The sequence below is a fragment of the Azolla caroliniana genome, unplaced genomic scaffold (assembly GCF_043228905.1).
Source record: "Azolla caroliniana isolate FFs.n. ecotype wild unplaced genomic scaffold, voAzoCaro1.0.p SCAF_1, whole genome shotgun sequence".
NCBI lineage: Eukaryota > Viridiplantae > Streptophyta > Polypodiopsida > Salviniales > Salviniaceae > Azolla > Azolla caroliniana.
Window position 1 is genome coordinate 26,645,999 of NW_028230436.1, and position 22,966 is coordinate 26,668,964.

General features: G+C 36.1%; 3 protein-coding genes and 1 pseudogene across 3 annotated transcripts; 2 read left to right on the top strand and 2 right to left on the bottom strand.

Annotated features, from left to right (window-relative positions):
* Window positions 1-5,674: 5,674 nt before the first annotated feature.
* Window positions 5,675-5,760, bottom strand: LOC147869329 (U6 spliceosomal RNA; annotated as a pseudogene).
* A 1,978-nt stretch (window positions 5,761-7,738) lies between these two features.
* LOC147869330 (dihydrolipoyllysine-residue succinyltransferase component of 2-oxoglutarate dehydrogenase complex 2, mitochondrial-like) lies at window positions 7,739-12,112 on the top strand. The gene is made up of 13 exons (XM_087328241.1): window positions 7,739-7,960; window positions 8,955-9,015; window positions 9,101-9,140; window positions 9,237-9,307; window positions 9,383-9,457; window positions 9,605-9,660; window positions 9,736-9,780; window positions 9,948-10,205; window positions 10,302-10,396; window positions 10,591-10,681; window positions 10,848-10,958; window positions 11,207-11,401; window positions 11,710-12,112. Exons 1-13 carry the CDS (start codon window positions 7,808-7,810, stop codon window positions 11,899-11,901), a joined length of 1,443 nt encoding a protein of 480 aa, XP_087184367.1. The 5' UTR covers window positions 7,739-7,807; the 3' UTR covers window positions 11,902-12,112.
* A 971-nt stretch (window positions 12,113-13,083) lies between these two features.
* On the bottom strand, window positions 13,084-16,209 carry LOC147869331 (membrane protein PM19L-like). Its single transcript, XM_087337730.1, has 4 exons — window positions 16,031-16,209; window positions 15,540-15,723; window positions 13,504-13,552; window positions 13,084-13,365 (listed from the first exon to the last, which is right to left on the bottom strand). Exons 1-4 carry the CDS (start codon window positions 16,152-16,154, stop codon window positions 13,282-13,284), a joined length of 441 nt encoding a protein of 146 aa, XP_087193856.1. The 5' UTR covers window positions 16,155-16,209; the 3' UTR covers window positions 13,084-13,281.
* A 763-nt stretch (window positions 16,210-16,972) lies between these two features.
* Window positions 16,973-20,117, top strand: LOC147869332 (uncharacterized). The gene is made up of 6 exons (XM_087324097.1): window positions 16,973-17,076; window positions 17,632-17,929; window positions 18,402-18,584; window positions 19,283-19,352; window positions 19,653-19,724; window positions 19,851-20,117. Exons 1-6 carry the CDS (start codon window positions 16,973-16,975, stop codon window positions 19,898-19,900), a joined length of 777 nt encoding a protein of 258 aa, XP_087180223.1. The 3' UTR covers window positions 19,901-20,117.
* Window positions 20,118-22,966: the final 2,849 nt, after the last annotated feature.

Consider the following 22,966-nt stretch of genomic DNA (forward strand, 5'->3'; position numbering starts at 1 on the left):
TTACCAATTAGTCAAGGACTCTTTTGGAACATTTGTCATAACTTTCCATTTCCTCTAATTATGTCACATAAATTGTCCAAATGCCTTTTTTGACGGCTTTACATAACTTTGTAAATACAATTATTTGTTGAATCATTTATCCATGAGATATTTTGATCGCATCATTATGAGGCATATGCCTCATCATATTCTACCCACACATATATCCCCAAGGCATAATAGAATTGCCACAAACAACTAGATACATCAATGCAAAGTATGGTGAAAAATATCACCTCCGTTAGTACTTGTTTCTATGTTTGAACTTAAGAACAAATAGAAAATCCAAATATTCATAACTTTCAATGACTACGCACTATTTTTTCTTGAATCTACCAAAATTATTGCAAATATGTCTATTGTTTAGGATCCAAACAAACTAATATTATTAATTTTATTTTCACCCAATGGTTGCAAATATTAAATTCCATACAAAGTTTTCATCTTATGCAATATTGTTTTTGGGGCATTCTTGACACTGTTATTTCGTTATTGATTTGAGCTAGTCTGTTCATATGCATTGCATTCATTGCCTACAAGATACCTTAGACATCACCAACACCGACCATAAACAAAAACTTATTCTCATAAAGTATTGAGTTTGACTTTATCATATCAAAAATTTAAATATATAAAGATAAATCTATATATAAAAACTTTACAACCTTGATAGTCCGGTTTCACTTATCAATAAATGGGTTAATTATAAGATTTTATCACTTTTTATAGTTAAGTTCATGCACAATATTAGTTTGCTTCAAAAATTGTGGCTTTAAATGAAATCAATTTCCATCACCCAATGGTTGAAAATGATATACCATTGCCTATGAAATGTTAAGAAAGAGTTTTAATTCACAAATGCTTTTCTTTTCTCATGTAACAAACATTGGAACTTTGAGGGGAAGAGGGAAGTGCCTAATATCATATGGTATGAGAGATTAAGATGATGACAATAAAGAAAACAAAAGAGCGTTGAGAGGAGATTCTTGAATTTTGGCATAGTGAGTCTAAGATTGATGGTCACATCGTCCTTTCTCATTAGAGGTCTCCTAATCCATTTTAAATTGTCTGTCAACAAATTGTGTGCATCCTTCTCAAAATGTTGATCCCCCTTGGTAACGAGCTCTCCTTCTTCTTTAACGGCTTTCAATTGTTCACTTACCAAATAGCAACTTCCTTCGTAGCACTTGTCCCATGTATTATCGTTGCAAAAGGTACATTCCCCTTTTTAGCTTTCTCACATTCCCCGTCCATATATCAAGTATTGTAGGTTAGTTCGAGTCATGGGAGGGGTTCAAACAAAGTCATTAATGAAAGTTTTTTGAGATATATCCGATGAAGTAAATACACCAAAGCTTCTAGAACACTCTAACTCGTCATCTTTCTCACCTAGGGTCATTCTCGAAGGAGCCAACCCCCCCATTGGCAATGAGCTCTCCTTCTTTCTTAGGTTTGGAAAGTTCAATTATTGAAATACTAACACTTATTTTCACAACACTTGCCCGAAATCTTTAACCGTTGCAAAAGGTACACCTTCCTTTTCGTTTTCCTCGCATATCTCATTCATATATATTGTGTACTAGCGATTTTCTCCCTTAACACATGCTAGGGGAAAGCTCCATATAGGGGAACAATTGGGTAGCACAAGCATTGGAAAATGATTCTTCCATGTTTCTACAAACCTCGTTGAGAATATTGAGAAGGGGATGCACGTATGGGATGACGACTTGCCTTTGTGTTTGGACTACATATTCACTAGAGGAAGTCTCACCTTATCCCATTTACTAAGAGGGATTTGAATGTTTAGGATAACAAGGATTTGTGAGTGAAAAATGCTCTATTTTTTAGCATTAGGGGTATCCACTGGAATTGAATGTTAGAAATGCCCAATTGATTAAATGGATGACTCACAAGTTGAGGGATAAGTTCATGTATATTGAAGTCACATGGCCATATAATGTATGACTTAAATTTGTTCAATGTATTAAGAATCAATGATCTAATATAATGTGTTGTTGCTATATGTACCAATAAGGCTCATCACTTTGTTTTGGAACCTCTTTAATGTTTCTCGTGGAGAAATAAGGATCATGTGGGTGGCATGTTTAAATAATAATAATTTAATTTTTTTGATTTTATTTATTTATTTATTTTGGAAAAAAAAAACTTTAAACATGAATTCGATACATTTTATCGAATTCATGTTGAAAAGTCAGCTTTTCGACACGAACATCGAGTTCATGTTTAAAGGTTTTTTTTTCTATTTATTTTGGGTCTTTTTGTTTTTTTATTTTATTTTGAAGTGATGAAAAAACTAGAGTTTTCATCACAAGTCAATATAATGTATCGAATTCATGTTTAAAGTTTTTTTTTCCAAATTAAAAAAAATAATAATCTAAAATTAATTAAATTAAATCAAAACAATTTTAAACAAATTTTAAAAAATTACTTTAAATATGAACTAGGTACATTGTACTGAATTGTGGTGAAATTTTTGGTTTTTTCATCAAGTCAAGTTCGATTTTTTTATTTTTTTATTTTTTTATTTTTTAAAATTCGGGTACATTTGAAAATGAGGAGGAAGAGCCACAATTGTATATTAGCTATAGTAGTGATTCTCATGAAAGGAATGATGATAGTGATACAAATAATCCTAAATGTATTTTTTGTGCAACGATATATAAGAAATTTAGACAACAATTTATCGCATGAAATAAAAAAGTTGGTTGTTTTGAAATCTTTCGCTTATGATTTCGTTAGGATCTAAAATACCAGTAGTTGTAATTTCTCCTTAAAAATACACAAAGTTACTTCTTGTATTTAGCCAAAATTTGGCATTTTTCAAATTTACCAAATGGTGAAAATTCTAGCTTTTTCATCAAGTTTTTGAGAACATGTGATATTGGTATCAAGGTGTTTTGTGAAATGGCCAAAAAAGCCCCAAAATAAGATGAATTATTCCTTATCCTTCCATTTGTGCGCGATCCTTCCACTTGTGAACACAAACGTGTTGAGTGTACTCTCTACCCCTCCTCATGAAAATATGCTTCAACCTCCGCCAACATCATCACTCATCCTTATCTAAACTAAAACATATGCTTCATTGTCTGCATCAACCATTTTAGAGATTACCGGCAAAATCGTCTCGATTCCTATATGCCACAACCACCACCTCCATTGTAACTCATGTTCTTAGCTATGTCCACTTAACATTAGTGCCAACATCCAACATGATAGGAATAGATGACCAAACTCGTTGAATTCTCCTTCTTTTTCGATTAGCTTACAATTTTTTATGTACAATAATGTATAGTAATTCTAAGACCAAAGATAGGACTTTATAGAAGGTGTTAGAATTTTCTGTTGCACACTGCCATGATTTACTGATATTCAAGAAAGCGTCCATGGAAGTCAATAGTGCCATTTAGGCCCTTGAGTTGACTCTATAAACAGGGGCAACATTTTCCATAAGTGAAGAAGCTTCTTCCTTCTCTTATTCACAATCTTTGGGGAACCATGCATATTGTCATACTAGCCACAAACTATTACCAACAAGTTCTACCATATCTCAAGCAAGCCATCTAAGAGACGTTAATCTGCCGCATCATAAAGTCGATTGCATCAACATATCCATAATGCCCATAACGTTATCATAGTCATTGTTTTCCAAACATTGACAGATGACACCTGCTTTCGAGGTTGCTGAAAGGGGCTAACTAATATCAATCTTCTATTATGTACCATCATTGCCTCCTGAACATCGCCTGTCTCATACAACATCAAGTTGGAATGTAACACTCCCCACATCGCTGATACCCATGAAAATAAGCAGTCGACATTGATTGTTAAAAATAAATGAAAGGACTTTATTCCATACTTGTTGAGCCAAGGGACGGAACTAGAGGACATGCTTGGTAGTCTCTTGAGCTTCATGGCAAAAGCCACATTGCCAATGATTGGGTATTACATTCCCTTTCGATGAATGACCAACTGGTAATGTCGTATCCGCTAATAGCCATATGAAGAGAATAAATTTAGTTGGCCCCCTTAAATGACCAAATCCATCTCAAGTGGGTTTTAAAATGCAAAGTTGAGACCCCCCCCCCCCCCCCCCCCCAGGTGGTCCAATGTTTCTGAGTTGTTGGTATCATTGCATTCCGAGAGAGCAGTAATGATCTTCCAAGTTTTATTGAGAGTATTGAAAGAATGGAACCTTTATGATTTGTTCCCCCGAGGAATGTGACCAAACCCAACCCCCCATATCCCATGTTAATCTTGCAACAAGGTCTTTTGTGTGCAACCACAACCTATCACACATATGAGCAATTGAAAGATAAGGATCAAGCATCCATTTCTTTCCAGTTTTAACAACCACTCAAACTAATGCAAGTTCGCAAGTGTTGTAGGTAACTGCAATCAAAGGTATAAAGGTTGTAATCTATGGTTGTCTAGGACTTGAAAATAAGAAGCGCACTCGTTAGGAGAAACACCCTTGATAACCATCATTGTGTCATTTATGAAGCATCCAAACCACCAATGTTCCTACTTGGTTTTCTTACATCATTTGATTTTAAATTGTTATATTGGAATAATTATGGTAACTTTACTTATGAATATCTATTGCATATAATTATTGCATAATATGGGCATAAAAGATGTAATGAAAGGGAAAATGGTCATGTGGTGTGGTCCATTAGTCCTAACGTTATAGTCTACGAAGGCTAGGGGCATATAGTTAGCTACTACCAAGATGGCTAGGAGGGACAAGTGGAACGTTGGTTGATATAATATATGGGATTAAATTTATCCACATTTCTCTATGTTGTCATAAATAATCAGTAATACACGATGTCACTTGGGACATGACAATGAAAACGTGATGCCTCGTGTCATTGTCATTGTGTTGCCATTGGAACTTCAACACCTATTGTGATTCATCCCATAATCTAAAAAAAAAATAGTTTTAAAGGAAAAGACACAAAAGCGAAAACAATGACATGAATAATTGCAACTATGGAATTCGAAATCATTGTCATTAAAATCAGAACCTTGACCCATAAGATTGCGCACATACAAGAAAATATTCTTCCAATTGTTGTATCTATTATTCATGATAGCTTTAATATAATCTTGATCCCTTGAATGTAGTTTATTTGGTTTAATTCATAAGTTTCACTAAAGAGCAAAAGTTGGCCTTTTTAGTGAGCATATCCTTCTCAAGAATCGTTGTTTATTTAAACTTGAGGGTTTACTTATATACCCTCAAATCATGTCAATCATGGGAAGGCCTCGTTGTAACGTTTGTTATATCCTTAAATCTAGAAATCGACGGAGTCATCTACCAAAGTATAAATTATTACTTCAATGTGATTAGAGAGAAGAGTTGTGAGAGGTTGTGTTACACAATACACTATATACTCTTCTTATTTATAGTTAAATGGGAAAGTTTGAACTTCAAAATCAAGACTGAATGATTTTATGCCAGCACCTTCAACTCTTGGTTGATATTCTTCTTTTAGTTCAACTAATGCCTAATGTGCTCATCGTTGTACTCATGACTGTCCATAATTTACCTTTCAAATAACACATCTTGAAAAGTTTTCAAACACACACACACACACACACACTCTCTCTCTCTCTCTCTCTCTCTCTCTCTAGTTGTGCGTGTCATCCTTGCACAGGGGCCATGTTAATCTTCTTTGTATCGTTCCGGTTTTATCCCCCCCTTCCGCTCTCTGTATCTCTCTCTCTCGTGCGCGCGAAAACACACAACTATATTAATAAATGTGTGCCAAAAACACTAAAATGGTACAATTGAGTGTTGTCACTACTATGCGGAAGTGGTACATGTTGAATCGCCAATAGGCAATATGAACACTCCGTGGAGGAAAGATTTTTTACTTTCTCCAATAAGCAAAACTACCACGTTAATACTCCCTTCAACCTTGATTGATGTTGCTATATGGCAATCAAACCGTGGTTGCTTCGTCATTTGTATAAATAAAGGACCTCATATCAATGTTATACTTAGTAGTTGTTTCCAAATAACCTATGATTGGGCGGGGCCGGGGAATGTGTAATAATCTTCACACTTCAACAAAATCCAAAAATCTCTAAGATCGAACGACAACTACATCTCCCACCTCTTTGACCCCTAAATGAACAAACGACTAAACCAAGATTATAATCTCTCCTTTCCATGGCAATATAATACTTGAGAAGACACAACTAATTGTCATGACAATAAGTTATTGGGAGGATGATATATTGTCTATTTGTTGGGGGGGATGTGAAAAGGTGGGGTAGGGTGTGTTTGGATATTGTTTAATAAGTGGCATAGCACATTAAGTTTATGACTCTTTAGTAATGGCGTAGTTTGGTTTGTTTTTCACTAATTTCCCATTTGACTTTATCAAATTGGAGCTTGTTGTTTACCATACCCCTATAGTCATTGATGCCCCACTTCTTGAACCCGTATAGGATGACATACACACTATGAAAGGGACATGATTTTATTTTTCTTTGTTGCAATGTTAGTGTTCAACCCAACATAACGTTAGACAATATGGATCCATTCCCTTTTACCTTGTTCGTTTGTCGACCATTTCATGTATAGCCTGAATGCACATGATCTCATCCTTGTCTTTAGAACCATCATCGAATAGGGTATGCATTATGATCCTTCTATGTTGCCATGGAAACAATCCTCTTTCATGCACCCACCTCTCCATGTTATATGTAGTATGTGATTTTGTAGGGCGAGTCTTGCTTTTGTATATGTACTTGTTGATATGCTAATAAAATTTGTAGAATAGTAAATGCACGTCGTAATATTGGGCAACGTTACGCGTCACTGCCAAGGTCATGTTGTGAACCTAGACTGTAATCATTTATCCTAATATTGTTAGCAGCAAAGGGAGGAACACTCATCAGTCCTTCCTAAGGTACTAGCGATAACATTAATCACTTAAACAAAACTCTGCAACCTCTCTCATGGTTAAGCAACTATTGTTACTTTGTGACAAGATTCATTGGTGGTCTTCTTTCTTGTACAGTGGTCAAATCTCCTTTTCACGATTGAGCCATGGGCCATATTGTGTGTGATGATCTCCATGAAGTACTAGAATGTTCACACGGGTGAAAAGGAGATAGATTTTACAAAAGTCCTAACTAAGGTTTCCAATAGACGTGCAGAGCCTTTGGCTGAAGTGCCTCCATTCTCTCTCTCTCTCTCTCTCTCTCTCTTATTGTAATTAGCTTACCATATTGGTAAGTTATTACACTACAATCCATTATGTATTGGGATTGGTTCGAAACCCAAATTTCTCACCTCTCGATTATGTATATACTTCATACATATCTCTTAATTCACTAGGTGCTACTGTGGAATGTAAGGGGTGAACCCATGAGCTCCAGGTCTCCATTGGGCAACCTTACAGACTGAAGCTATACATCCATATGGGCCCATTCTCTCTCTCTCTCAAATGGGTGGGTGTTTGAGAGTGAATTGGAATGGAATTCCTGGGTTTGAATTTGGCACGTGCGCTTGGACCCACACGTGAGAAACACACACACACACACACACACACACACAGAGACAGACAGAGAGAGAGACAGAGAGAGAACTCAGAAGGAAGACGACATTGTTGCTCCGGCTACTAGGGCTTCCATTTTTCCTCTGCTATTATTTCCTTTTTTTCCTCTGTCTCCATCTCCATCTCCATCTCCGTCACCGCCCCCGCTTCTGTGCCTTTCTAGGGTTCCGGCCATGGCGTGCTTCCGTTCTATGCTCCGTTCCTCCCGATTTCGCAGGCTCCCCTTCCGCTCGACGCACGCACCTCGTTCTTCTTCTTCTTCTTCCGATATCTCCATTGCTGGATCCTCCTCCGTCCATCCCATAGAAAGCTTCGGGAACTCGAAGGTTAGATCGCATCTCTCTCTCTCTCTCTATTCTTTCCAGTTCCTTCTCGCGATGAGGTTGATTCATGATCTGCACAAGTCGTGTGTTTAATTGTATTCTGATCCTTGTACGAGTCTCTGTTATCCCTCGGTTAGAATCTCTTTTCATAATTTTTAGAATCTGTTGATATTTTCTCTTTTGATCTGCAGAAGTTGCCAATTAGTAGTCTTTTAATGCGTGTATGAATCTCTGTTTGACTCATGTTAGAGTCTCTGTAAATTTTGTAAGAATATCCATTATCTCTTGATGCTTGTAAGAAACTCTGTGGATCCTTGTAAGAATCGTTTGACAGACCCTTGATTCTATTTTGATTGAAAGAGAAGAACCCTAACTACCTTAATCTGATCTCACGTAATAAAAATAGTTATTTTGAACTATTTTATGATAATTGGGATCTTCAAAATCTGCGACTAAGCATATGTATTGAAATTGTACATATTTCTAGAGGAAGATAATATTTCCTATCAGCATTTTTTATTTACTGGATTTGAATTATGTATAAAGTTTCTGTTGTCAGTATATTAGATTTCCATCACTCTATTCCTTCCCTTTAGACAATAGAAGTAATTGGTTTGGTAAAGATTGTGCATCAGTATTATGTTTGTGATATAATCTTTGTCCATATGCGAGTAGTTTCTTCACCATCTTTCCTTTAGTCAAGTGGCTGAGGGTGTCATTCGCCATATTTCCTTTTGTCAAAGTGTTGCTAAACTGGAGTGCAGAATTTTGTCTTCTATAATGAATTTCTCATGCAAATGAATTCAAGAGTACAATGAAAAGGTGAAAAACTTCATTTTGGCAAATTTCTCTTCTTCAGAATAATTTGAGGCAGCCTATAATGTATAGGTCTATAACATAAAGAAATATCCTATATATAGAGAGAAATATCTCCTTGAGGTAACTATCCTAAAGAGAGAGTTACTAGAGAGAGATTTTATTTTTCTGGTGCATGCAGCAAGACTTGTTTATCCCACAATTGCGGAATATCAGAAGTTTTCACTTCTTCACAGCTGCTGGTATTATGTTAATACCCATGCAAAAAATAGATGTTTCATTATTATTATTGCAAACTTTTAAGGCCTAAAATATGGTTGTCCGCAGATATTCATTCGAATGACTTGTTGAGGATGAACAGGATCAAGTGCGTATTCTCTAGCTGTTTTTGTTGATGATCATTTAGACAAGTAATTTATGTAAGAATGGGGTGAAAAGGGTTTCTTGGGGTTTATTTTTGCAGAATATTTTCTCATCTTAATAGAATGGATCACTTGTTACAAGGATCACTTAGATTCATGTCTTCTACTCCAGGTTTGTGGTCATATTTTTGTATAATTTTTAAAATCAGATTGAGACACTGTAATGACTAAAACCCATCATTCACAGGTGAAATAATTGAAATAACTGTTCCACATATGGGTGAATCGGTCAGGGATGGAACCATTGCAAGCTTCCTAAAACGCAAGTAGTCTCTTTGTTTATGTATTCTTTATTAGTTTTATGCAACCTGAGTTCCTGTAAATTTGTGTATTTATCCATGAGGACTATTTCTCAACATGGGACGCTAAGGTGTATACCAGAGTAACATGGTTTTGTTGAATAATACAGAGGAAGGTGATCGAGTGGAAGTGGATGACGTTATAGCACAAATTGAGACCGACAAGGTATATCTCTTTCTCGGTTTCATAGCAAAAGTATACTTAAATATTCTATTGACGCTAACTTATTGCTACATGTAGGTGACAATTGATGTACGAAGCACTGAGAGTGGTATCATTGAAAAGGTAATAACTTAGTTTCAAGTTTCTATATGCTAGTGTTATGTTTTTAGTTTATGCCTTCTCCTCTCCCTTCATTGGCAACAACACGGGAAGCAGGAATTACGCTTTTTCTCTACCTTAATATTGTTTATTGGGAAGTATAACCCACTCACAGTCCTGAGAATATCCAGTTGGCGGTAAAGGAAGGGGATACAGTAACTCCTGGGACTGTTGTTGCAAGTGTTGCAAAAGGTGCAGCCCAAGCGAAATCTGCCGAAGTCCAGACTAGAAGTACACCTGCCGAAGCAACGGTAGAAACAAAGGAAAAGGATGAACCTCAAGTTGTGAGTGCTCCTCCTCCACCAAAGCCTACACCTTCTCCTCCTGCTGCAAGACCATTGACTCAAGCTACAGAGCCTAAACTTCCACCGAAAGACAAGGAACGCCGGGTTAGTACCTATAGTTCCATGTTTTCTTGAAATGTGTTTTGGAGGTTGTAAGTTCATGTTGTAACTTTCAGTTTGGTATGCTCTGAATGCTGCCAGGTTCCTATGACACGATTGCGGAAACGTGTTGCCACTCGACTGAAAGACTCACAAAATACCTTTGCTTTGTTGACCACATTCAATGAAATAGACATGTACATGGTTTTTTTTTGTTGTTTTGTGTCTTAAAATATGCTTTAGATGAAAATGCATAATGTCTGCCTCTAGTCAACTTTCTGATAATAATGTATCCGATATGAGCACATGGTTAAATGAATAGCATCGTGATTGAAAGCATACAAATATGCATTTTTTTCTGCTTCCTTAATGATTTTTTATCATCTCACAGGACAAACTTGATTGATCTACGAACACAATATAAAGACAAGTTCGAAGAGAAGCATGGAGTTAAACTAGGTTTCATGTCTTGCTTTGTGAAGGTAAGAAAAAGAAAGGTTGTGTATGAATATTTTGTGACATTTAAAGAACAGTAAACACTCCAGTAATATTTTCCTTATTGATCAACAATATGAAGTTTCAACTTTTGCATCTAAGACTGGGTGTGTCAATATTTGACGTATTCTTGGTTTTGTCAAATTGTAACAGGCTGCAGTGAGTGCATTGCAAGAACAACCTGTTGTAAATGCTGTTATTGATGGTGATGATATTATATACAGAGATTATGTTGATATAAGTATCGCCGTGGGAACACAGAAGGTAGGCAATGACAATTTAACCGTTCATAATTACATTGGATCATTTATTATGTTTTATCATGCACTTGAGCGCTTGTATGTTTTATCATGCATCATTCATTATTTTTGTGTATGTTGGATTAGTCATTTTGTCTTAATGTACATTTGGAAAGTTCCGTATATTTTAACATACATGGATGAATCATTATGTTGTGACGTGCATCTGATGATTCATTAAGTTTTCGGATGCATTATTCAAATGTGATTTAGGGGCTCGTGGTACCGGTAATTCGTGGTGCAGATACGATGAATTTTGCAGAGGTAGAGAAAACAATAAACAGTTTAGCTGTGAAAGCCAACAATGGATTGATATCCATCGACGAAATGGCTGGAGGAACTTTTACCATCTCCAATGGTGGTGTTTATGGCAGCCTTTTAAGTACGCCAATCATCAATCCTCCACAGGTAAATAAATGTTTGATTATCAACTGATTTTATAGTCAATATGCAGGAGAAAAATCTTGTTTATTTATGAGTAAACCCCTAAGTTTCCAAAGATTTCCTGAGGGCCATCTGTCCTTCCAAAACTTGTAGGAGAGGTGTTTAAGGGTCATTTTTGTGAAGTTAAGGGTATTTTGGTAAATATGAAGCAAGTTAGGGTTATGCTCAATAAGTTTATCGGTGTTTTGGTGTTTTCCCTATTGATTCCATGCATGCTTAGCTAATAAATTTTTGTTCAAAACACATCTCTTTTGTGGTTTGATTCTATGCAGTCTGCGATTCTGGGCATGCATACAATCCAAAAGAGGCCAATGGTTATAAAGGACACAATAGTTGCTAGGCCAATGATGTTTATTGCACTCACATACGATCATAGACTTATTGATGGAAGAGAAGCTGTTTTTTTCCTTCGTCGTGTCAAGGATGTTGTTGAGGATCCAAAAAGGTTGCTTCTTGATGTCTAACTCTCATATTCGTGTTTGCCCAGTTGCAAATATCATGTTTTTCTTTATTTTTCTCTCAACTTTCTGCAAATGATACATTATATATACGTATATATATGTATCAATGCTGCGGAATAATGTGGCATACGAGTTTTGTTTCATTATTTTGAACTATACGGGACATGTATTTTCCTAAAGAAATGAAAACATAAATACAAAATGTTTTTACAAATTTGAATAAATGGTTGGCCTGGTCTTGGTGAGTGTGCTGTTGTGTTTTAAGGGAAAACATATTGGAACGATATTGTAAACAAAATTATATTGCAATATTGATCAATGTTATTTTTGTGAATCTTTAATTTTTTTGCAAAGGTTGCTTTCAAAAATTTGTATTTTCATTTAACTACATCACATCTGGTAGCAGTGAACAGCTAGCCTAGCCTTTGAAAATAGAAAGATAATGTGGCAGCGTGTTCTTATTCCATTGATCTTATTCAACGTTTAATGGAGTTATAGGATATTGTTAGCATGGGAGAAAGGCTTCAAGTTGATCTTGAATGAATGAAGATTTTAATTTGCCATGTAGAAAGATAAAATGTAGCATCAAAATTTAGCTTAAAAATCTGCAAACAGGATGATTTTAGTTTGCTAGATTTGTACCCAAGAAGATGTTATTTGCAGAGTTTGCTATATGTGTAACCTTATATGTGTAACCTTATGTGTTATTTGCAGAGTTTGCTATATGTGTAACCTTATGGTATGTAAAATATGCCAAGCTGTGCATAAAGAAGACCTTGAGGTTTTTAGTTTCACAAAAGTAAAGTAGAAATCCTCTTTCTAGATCAGATATATAACACTTTTAACTGTTTGTGATTTGAATAGCATGATAATCTTGACCTTTCCTGAGTATGAAAAGTGTGTAGAGAGGAGAGGGTATCCCAATTGCCTCATCTTTTGAATATTAGGAACATAGTTGAACTGGTTTTGTCATACTATGCCGCAAGGCTCTATTACTTTGGTACTCGATGCATTGATATTACTTTGGTGTATTATGTAAGTATGGAAACTCGATGCATTGACCTTGTTGCAGTGTGAAAGAGTAAGTAAGTAATACTCTTAATTAAAGGGGGAAATCACTTTTTGGCATGTATTGTTGTATGTTTGAATCCTTCAAGGATATTTTTGAGGTACTATTTATAAATATAAAGTGGAATTTTTACTTAATTAATCACCATTGTCCGAAGTGGATGGATTCAAAGTTGATGTTAGAAATAAATGATGACTAAAAGTATAAGTAGAAAATGTCCTAGAGAATATATCAACATATTGTCCTTTGTATGAGTTTCACAATGTGAAACGAATGTATTTACCAATAGCGTTCGTCTCTGAAGTTGTCCAATGTCAACTTTGTCTCCCTAGTACAAGGCTTATAATATAGAGGGATTGTGTGCCAGTCATAACGATGGTTAGTGCTTCCAAAGCTTTCTGCAAGGGATTAAATCACGTGAGTTTGTTCATGTCCCTTCTTTCTATTTGTCCAAATAGTCAAGACAAAATCTTTACATACACACACACACACACACACACACACAAATGACATAGTGCTTAAAAATATGATCTTACTATATTTGGAGATCGATACTCAACAACTTGTATTTCCTTCGAGCTTAATCTGTAAAACATATGTGCAAGATGTTAAAAAAGATCTAGTTCTTAACAATTGAGCATAAAGCTTTGAATTGTTCGCCCTAAAGTTAATAATGTTGCTTTGACATTCCATCCCTACATTTTATGCACCACTTATTAGTTCAATAAAGTGTTAATGAGAAGTTTTTCTCTTGGCATGTTAATGGCTGTCACATGATCTATTAGTTAAAAAAGTATTGGTAATGTGGTATTCTTCATCTAGAGACTAGGATTTTGACAAGCCTCATGTCATGGAATATTGATATAAAGGAAATTCTCTATGAATGAAATTGTGGAAGACACAATTTATGGTAGGGAGAACCAAGCAACGAAGAGGTACACCAAAGATTCTTGGCACACTACAAAATTGTGAGTTTTTTGAATATTGTGGCACCCATGTCTAGAGCAACAATTGAGGAAGATGCACAGAATGCCGGTTGAAATCTAGATAGTTCAGCTACCACCAAGCAATAGATGGTTGTTGATAGAGATGAGTCATTTGAAAGCATCTTTGGGGGTATTTATGTCTCCCTTCATTTGGAAGGCATCAACCTCAAGGTGCGAATATTTTGTTTCTACAATGTGATGCCACTATGTAAAGGGCATAGATTGCCTAGGGGAAATTCAAGACCAATCAAACTAGAGGTCTTAATGGAAGTGTGCCAAGTATTTGATCAAAGTGAAGGACATTGAGTCAAGAAAGGAGCTTTTTGAGCCACATATTTACATCCCATGCAATTGAAATAGAGGTTGACAACCAATCTACCTTCCATAGGAGTCATGATCTTGCAAACGAAAACAAATGTAGCACATAGAGGAGTAGCCAAAGGGGACCTTATCTACGGTACATTTTTCTCCAAGCAGGAGCTCGAGGAAACAAGGAGTTGGCTCAATTGGCATGAGATGTTGTCAATCAACAATCATGTAACGCACAAGTTTCATCGAGCTGCTCCTATCGGCAACAACAATAAGCCTCCTCTCTTCAAGAGATGCACGATATGTAGTATGCTTCTTTATTGACAATGGAGCAAGTTTATAAAGAAAAGGGAAAAGTACCAGGATACTCCTGGAAGTTCGTCTATTTACCAGAATGCCCCTGGAAGTTCCAAATTTACCAAACTACCCCTATGTCCAAAAAATTACCCTTTATAAAGTAATTATACAGTCAAATCTTTGGTAAATAGGGCTAGTTCGGGTCCATTTCTTCTATCTTTGGTAAATAGGGCTTGTAAATTTGAGTGTATAATTACTTTATAAAGTGTAATTTTTTGGACATAGGGGTAGTTTGGTAAATTTGGAACTTCCAGGGGCATTCTGGTAAATAGATGAACTTCCAGGGGTATCCTGGTACTTTTCCCTAAACAAAATAATACAAAGCCACAAGCAACCCTGGGGGCCACGTCTAAATGTTTCATTGATCATTTTATGTTGTTTCACACAGACAATACATACATACAGTTAGACAGTACATACATACAATACGTACATACGATACATACATACTAACGGTACATACAATACAATACATACATACAAACGGTACATACATACAAACGGTACATACAATACAATACATACATACAAACGGTACATACAATACATACATACGATACATACATACAAACGGTCCATAGATACATACACACACACACACACACACACATACATACATACATACATACATACATACATACATACATACATACATACATACATACATACATACATACATGCATGCATACATACATGCATGCATGCATACCTACCCACATATGAATCATGATACATACATACATACAATGATGCATATGATACAAACGATACATACATACATACATACATACATACATACATACAATGATACATATGATACAAACGATACATACATACATACAATGATACATATGATACAAACGATACATACATACATACATACATACATAGTGATAGGATGGATAGATTCAACATTTTACCCAAGGCTTTCTAGGGCGAGCACCCAAGCTATGGCTGCAACTGCGATGGCGGAGCCGAAAGCGCCTTTGGAGCCGCCATTCCATATGAAGGCATTGAAGCCGAAGAGTGTGGATGCAAGCCCCACTGCAGCTGCCACCAGAGCAAACTCCATCATATAGAATGTCACCGCCGCATTCGAACTCACTACAACAACATATCACGCCCACAAATCCCACAAAATTCAATACCTCATAAACATCATGCCCCACTCATAATCGACAAAATCAACCAATCCAACTCTCAATTTCTGCTATCCAGATCAATTAAATTCCTTAATTATTCCAACTTCGGCGTTCTCTTGAGTTCCAATTGGAACCATGGACCGCAATGGATTTCAATACTTGATCCCATCCATCCATTTGTTTATGAATCCAAGAATTTGGAATGGAATGAGATGAAATATGAAGATCATTAAATGGCAATGTATGATGATAGAATTCTGATTTAATACCTAAGTTGAAATTGAATTCGTCGATGGACATGTGGGCGGTCCATCCTGCCAGCGACAAAACAGTCATGAAAACGGCGAAATTGGTAATAAGAAGAGACAGAGTTATGATCCGTGATGAGATCATGATGGCCACCTGATGAAATTGGATGGGCGGATTGATTGATTGATTGGATGGGTTGGTTTGTTTGTTTTTCCTCTTGTTTGTTTTTTTTGGGGGGGTGGGGGAGGGGATGAGGGTCAATATCTTTTCATATCTCTATATTGCGTATACATACATACATACATATACATATACATATACATATAAAAAATATACATATACATATACATATATGATATACATGTATATATGTGTATATAGATATACATACATATTATATATGTGTGTGTGTGTATAATATATATTTATATTATATGTGTGTGTATACATATAGACACATAGACCAATATAATATGCAATTAATCATCGGTTCATTCATCTTTATGAATATGTGTGTCTTGGCCATGGGTTCAAATCCTAGGATGGCCTTTAGACTCATCAACATATATCATGATTGATTGATTGAGAGAGAGAGAGAATTTCATCAATCATGGGTACCAATTGCACTTTCCCTGTTTCTCTCGTGTGAATGTAGACGTGCTTAATGTATTGATTTGTCCCCAATTGTGATGTTTATACCATAAGAAGGCGAGAGTACCAATTGCGTTTTCCCCATTTCTCTCTCTAGTGTGAATGTAAACGTGCTTAACGTATGTATATTTGTCCCCATTTGCATATATTCACATTACGATATCTAATAGCGTATTGGTCGGAAGGACGAAGGGGTCCCCTAAAAATGCTTTGGGTTTGTTAGCATTTGAGAGAAAGCTGAAGGCGAGTTTTGTTCCTACAGTAAGGACTAGATATACGATCATGGAAGACCGGGAGAGCAACATGTACCGATGGATTCACATACGTTGGCTATATGTACTAACGATGACCGCGGCCAATCGATCGGATCATCACATAGTACTGATGATAAGAACAATGTCCAAAATATTCCAAGGTACTTACCCGAGAGGATTACTATGCATCGGATCACATCAAAATGGATGGAGGCGGGTCTAGATTTGGTAATGTGAATCTTGCCTACTGCAAATGAAGACCAGATTTGGTAATGTAAAATTGTCTACTGCAAAATGAAGTGAACATATAATCATGATTCATAAATCATCAATGTTTTGTCATTCCTATAATCACCCCACATGCATCATTATGCATCATCATCAATCGTGTATGATGATCTATGAGGATGCTCTCCTGTTATAAGAATCAAAATTGATCATATCAATCATCATCATCATCATCATCAAAGCGGTGAGATTTAGGGTTCAAGGAAGGAAAGTAAAGTATGTAAGTAAGTAAGTAAGAAAGAAAAACAGGCATATCTCAGAGTTGTTCGTGTTAGTATTATGGCTAGTCTTACTCTGCGACTCGCACTACCACTAGACGTGTCTTCTAATCGCGCAAATCATTACGCAACTCCCTTAATCAGCACCCAAATCTCTCTAATTAACCCATATGCCAATCATACAAATCCCTACATACTAACATGTTACAGCAGAGTACCTATCTTCTCAAGTGCTCCTACTACCACAACTACTTGGAGCTCTAGCCGGATTTCTTCTTCTTCTTCTTCTCCTTCTAATCATTCTTCTGCTTTGGTCTGTTTCGTGGCAAGGGCTAGGTCCAGCCAGGACGACTATGAGAGGCTTTCGGTGGAATCGGGCGTAAGCAACAGCGAGGAGAATGAGAAGATTCTGACTTCGACGGAGCCATATCTGGCAGACAACTTCTCTGCAATCCTCAACTACGAAGATCTATGCAAACACTTGGAGCCCACCATCTTCAAAGAAGAGGTACACAATAACATGTCTCTGACCATCAATTGCTGATTTTCATGGATACATTATTGGCCTTGTAAGGATTATTAATGGGAGGATCTCTACAATGTAAGAGAATGAAAACCATGTTGCATGTACCCCAAATAATGTTCTTTCGGCACATGATCATGTTTCTACGTGTCGTGGGGATGTCCCAATTGTCTCATCTTATATGCGTGCCATGTTGTATGTGTCGCGATATGCCTTGTCTTATGTATGTTTCATGATCCATGGTGTTATGTACGTGTCATGTTATGTATTGTATGTAATGTATGTGTCATGTTGTGATGTATTGTGCTATGTGTATGTATTGTATTAGTATGTAATGTATGTATGTAATATATGTAGGTAGGTAGGTACGCATGTATGTACGAATGTGTGTATGTATGAATGTTTGAATGAATGTGTGTATGTATCACCCAATGATCGACGACTTACATTGTTGCAGATCCAACCCCATACATATCTTGCCGATGTTATGTCTCAAATCAGGTACACTGCGACACCCGACCAACTACTGGAAGAAGTTGATTATTGCTTCTTGGACGTTTCAGGATTGCCCGTCATCGATGAAAAGTCGAAATGCATCGGGGTTGTGTCGAAACGGGATCGAGTCAAGGCATCAAAGGGGGTATGCTAACTTACCGTTAACTTAATATATTGTTGGAAAATATTTGCTTTTTGTGGTTTAAAGTTTCTCCTCCTATGGGCTAGGGGGCTATGAGCGCTTTAGTAATGAGGAGATCTAATGAGGAAGATCTGTGGAAAGTTTTATGCTCACACTAGAAACTTTAAGATGTGAAGAGAATATCCCCATGACGTCAATATATATTGAGATCCAAAACCTCAAGAATAGATCATATTTCGAATCTAACCATTGCACATTGCCCAATGATGTAATGTAAGGCAATATTAGATTCTCTGGCGATCTAATGTAAGACATTATTTCGATTCTACTTGTTGAATGTCATGTTGTCCATTGATGTGTCACAATGGAGCTTTGTTAGTTTTCATTGTCTTCATATGAGATGTTTCATTTGGCTGGGTTTGACAGTTTTTCATAGTGCTCATCATGCTTGTCTCCCTTTGGATTTGAAAATTCTTAAAATGTGTCACAAAATTCTTGAATCATTTGAAAAAAGCTCTTTGTTTTTTTGGCCTTAAAAACATATCCTTGAAGGGGGTATGAGTATGTGTATGTGAAGGAGTGCTTCAACATTGCATCTCAAAGGGAGTACATATTGGCTTATCGTGTACTTCATTGAAAAATATATTTGTCTTGCCTATTTCTTTTAATCATGGTTTCAAAAGATGCGAGCCTTTTTGTAGCTACAATCCACAGTTCGGGAGGTCATGAGCTCGCCTGCAATCACAATGTCTGCTGAGAAAACAGTAAATGGTGAGTTTCATGTTAAATTTTAGTTAACATTTATCTGGGAGGATTTTATTCCTTCATTGTTAGCATTGCCACTAAAAGAATTTATAATTTTTGAAGCTCCACTCATGAGTAATATATTTGAACCCTCAAAAACACCTTGAAAAGGAACCCATTTCCGTTTCTACCCTTATGTTCTAGACAATATTTGGTTTTCTTAATTTAAAAGCTAAATTGTACGACGATTGTTTCTTTAGATTGCAATAAGAGGCTATTGGAAGATTTTGATGCACTATGTTGTATTGAAATCTGTCTATTTCACAGATGCTGCCATTGTGATGCTGAAGAATAAGATACATCGTATTCCAATTGTAAATGAAGTAAATCAAGTCATAGGTTACTACGAATCTTTTCTAAATGCACTTACATATTCATCAAGTTTAGATAGATTCATGGCTTGGTTCTTCTTTCATGTGCAAGCAACTTTTTTAGGATCTTAATGACCTTTTTACTTCTTCGTAGGTATGGTCACAAGAACTGACATCTTCAAGGCCTTGGAAGGTCAACATTGAGTGAGTCATATAAAGCTTAAAAGTAACTTTGATCTTATTAGCTCGAGGGCCAACATGATAACATTGAGAGTCAAGTTTATCTTTGTGCTCTTTTAGGGGGGAAATTAAGGCATTCCCCATATAGCCTCCCCAATCTAAAACATGTCTACTAATATGTATATAGAGAGTACCATGACTAGAAGTAAAAGGTTGATGAGCCATCAATTAATGTTTTGGAAGAGGGATTATCTGATTTTCACGTTTGTTTGTGGTCACAAAAATGAATAAAAATTTCATTGTAAATAATTGTGCGTTAAAGGCTACGATGTTTGTTGTGTCAATAGTCAAGTTAAGATATTGATTCTTACTCATTATGAGATGCAACTTGAAGGCTAGTTGTTTGTGGGATTGGTTGTAGTTGTTTGAGGGTTTGGTTGTGGTGCAATTACTTGTATTTATTTTTTAAATTGATTAGAAATCAATTTAAAAAAAATTAAAGAGTGAGCTTGTTCTAGGTAATGAACTTTTGTTGCCATACTTCATGAAGAGTAAGTTGTTGGCATAGGAGAGAATTACTGATAATATTTTCAAGTCGAAGGTTAATGTGCTAATTCATGGCTTTCATTGGATAGACTATGATATATTTGGTAGCCTCTCATTGAATCGTGGATCAAGCATGGATATTCACATATATTATGTACTTTTGAGTTTAGGCCTAAATGTTAATAGATTATGTTTTACTAGTTTATAAGGTTAAGCAACCAATGAGGAAGGCACAATGGTGGGTTAAAGTGTCTTACTATTTCATGTGGTTATTAAATAAAGCAACTAGAAAGTGGAAGTGGATGAATGGTGGGTTAAAATGTTAAGTCATGATCATCAAGCAAAGATAGAGTGAGGGAAAACACTATGAAACACCAAATCCTTTTTTTTATCATTGTGTGATTCCATACATCCCAAACCCTCCATTCATTCAAATGGAGGGTTTGGGATGTATGCAATCACGATGATAAAAAAAGTATTTGGTGTCATTTAACACCTCCATAATTCTTAAAGAATTATGTAGAACCAATAATACATGCAAAAACTAGATTAGGATAAAAAACCTTGAGAATAAGTTCTCCATGGAAAGGATGGATGATAGAGATGACATGACAAATGTAGGTCTTGGTCCTCCTAGTGAATCATCAGGATTTTATTTTAGGAGCAAATGTAGAAGTAAACAAGATGGTTTGGGGAAATAGCATAATGTAGAATATATGTTATAGAGGATGACGTGAAAACTGAATACATTTATTACTTGAATAAATAAATTTACATGACTTACTATAGCACTATCATTCTTTTGAGAATGTAAGGCTATTTAACTTACACCTCTTATATATGTGTAGGGAGAGATATCCGAACTTTCGATCGTTGCTTGACAAACGGAAACTCGTGTGAAAGGCTATTCCTTTTATCTAGCTTCTTTGTCACATTCTTTTGTTTTCCTTGTCATTGGCATTTCTTGCCATTACTCTCTCGGATCGTTATCTTCTTGATTCTTGTCGTCATTCTTCGTTTCCTTGATTTCACCTCCCTCCTTGACCGGCTTTTATAGGCTACTTCATACCTACATTAGGGTGGTTAAGATACTTCTAGTGAAACTTAGAAGTTTTGAGAAGTTTTAGAAAATTCTTTGTTCATGTTCAATTTTAGGCCAATTGTTCTTACTTTCATAAAATTACACATATGGCCTTTAATAAGTAACCCTATATTAAATCATGATAGTCTCTTACTTTTAGACCAATATTTTCTTGAATTTATAAATATGGCTCAAATATATGAAAGGCCACAACTCAATCTTTGAATGGTTGTTTCACATGCCATTTTCTCTAGTGAGCCCCTTATTGCTAAGTCTAGCCATGGTGTTGAGATTCCACAAAGTTTACCTTGTGAAGTGTGAGCTTCACGACAATTCATATAACGCATCCTTGGCACGAGATGATCACAGTTGGTCAATAACGTTGAACAACGAATTAGGCCCAAATGTGTATTTGTGCATTGCCTTGAAGTTTGATGGTTTGGTCATGGTATTGACTACTCAAATACAAAATCTCTTTCTTTCCTTCGAGAACTTTTCATTGTTACTTCTAGATGAAGAATTCCGGACATTGCATTTCCTACTAAGTGGGTAGGGAGCTTAGAGAAAATAGATGAATACTTTCAATAAATAGTGATATAAGTGTGTAAGACAAGGACCTGGCTAGAGATGAAAAAGTCAAAAGTGATAAACGTGGTAGGTTTTTGTGTGTTTGGTTGAAGCAAGAAGACTTGAGGCGTGGTACAAAGGGCATTGGTTATTGGGTTTGCATGCCCATAAAGGATTGCCAAAGGGTAGGGAACGTAGATTGAGCCAATGTGTAATGGTTCCAAACCTAAGGAATATTGATTGTGTGTTCATAACCATGGGGAATGGCTTGGGATGTTTGATCAAGGAACACAAATATGTGTATGTGATGACTAAATTGAGTACAAAAAAGTGTTTAACACATGTGCCATTGAGTTTCTTAGATCTCATATAATATATCATCTGTGGCAAATGGATGGTGGTGATGAAGTAGGATTCTATAGATTAGGTGCAGAAATCCAAAACAACACAAGACAAGTAACTACATTGATTGGGACATCTCTTTTATTTGATTGTATTGGCTTCAAAGGAACGTATGAGCACATCCAAGGATTTGCTTTTTTTTTTTGTGCACTTCAAGTTGTCTCAATATTGTAGAATATTACTCAAGACATGCAAAAATATCCAAGAAGTGTGTGGCTTGCATATGATGTATTAAGCAACTTGAGAAGTCTTCTCTACAAGGGGCTGAGAACAAAGCAATGTCTCCTCTTGAGTTGGTCTATGGATTGTCCACATAGAAAGGTTGAAAAACGTTGTTGGGGAGGATAATCCTACTTCACGATCATTGATGATCATGGTGGGATGGTACGAAAACAGGGTAAGGATACAAAGAAGTCCAAAAACGATCACCTGAGACACGAGGTGACATATTTTTAGACAAAATCGCATGGGACAAAACCTCTTCGACGAGTCGG

Excerpts from the sequence above, each read along its gene's own strand:
- LOC147869332 (XM_087324097.1), top strand. The coding sequence starts at position 16,973 with ATGGATTCACATACGTTGGCTATATGTACTAACGATGACCGCGGCCAA. Across the intron at positions 17,930-18,401 it reads CCACCATCTTCAAAGAAGAG|ATCCAACCCCATACATATCT; the intron begins GTACACAATAAC and ends ACATTGTTGCAG. Across the intron at positions 19,353-19,652 it reads TGCTGAGAAAACAGTAAATG|ATGCTGCCATTGTGATGCTG; the intron begins GTGAGTTTCATG and ends TCTATTTCACAG.
- LOC147869331 (XM_087337730.1), bottom strand. The coding sequence starts at position 16,154 with ATGATCTCATCACGGATCATAACTCTGTCTCTTCTTATTACCAATTTC. Across the intron at positions 13,553-15,539 it reads CTCGCCCTAGAAAGCCTTGG|ATTAAGCTCGAAGGAAATAC; the intron begins GTAAAATGTTGA and ends TATGTTTTACAG. Across the intron at positions 13,366-13,503 it reads AGTATCGATCTCCAAATATA|AAAGCTTTGGAAGCACTAAC; the intron begins GTAAGATCATAT and ends AATCCCTTGCAG.
- LOC147869330 (XM_087328241.1), top strand. The coding sequence starts at position 7,808 with ATGGCGTGCTTCCGTTCTATGCTCCGTTCCTCCCGATTTCGCAGGCTC. Across the intron at positions 9,458-9,604 it reads CATTGCAAGCTTCCTAAAAC|AGGAAGGTGATCGAGTGGAA; the intron begins GCAAGTAGTCTC and ends TGAATAATACAG. Across the intron at positions 9,661-9,735 it reads CACAAATTGAGACCGACAAG|GTGACAATTGATGTACGAAG; the intron begins GTATATCTCTTT and ends TGCTACATGTAG.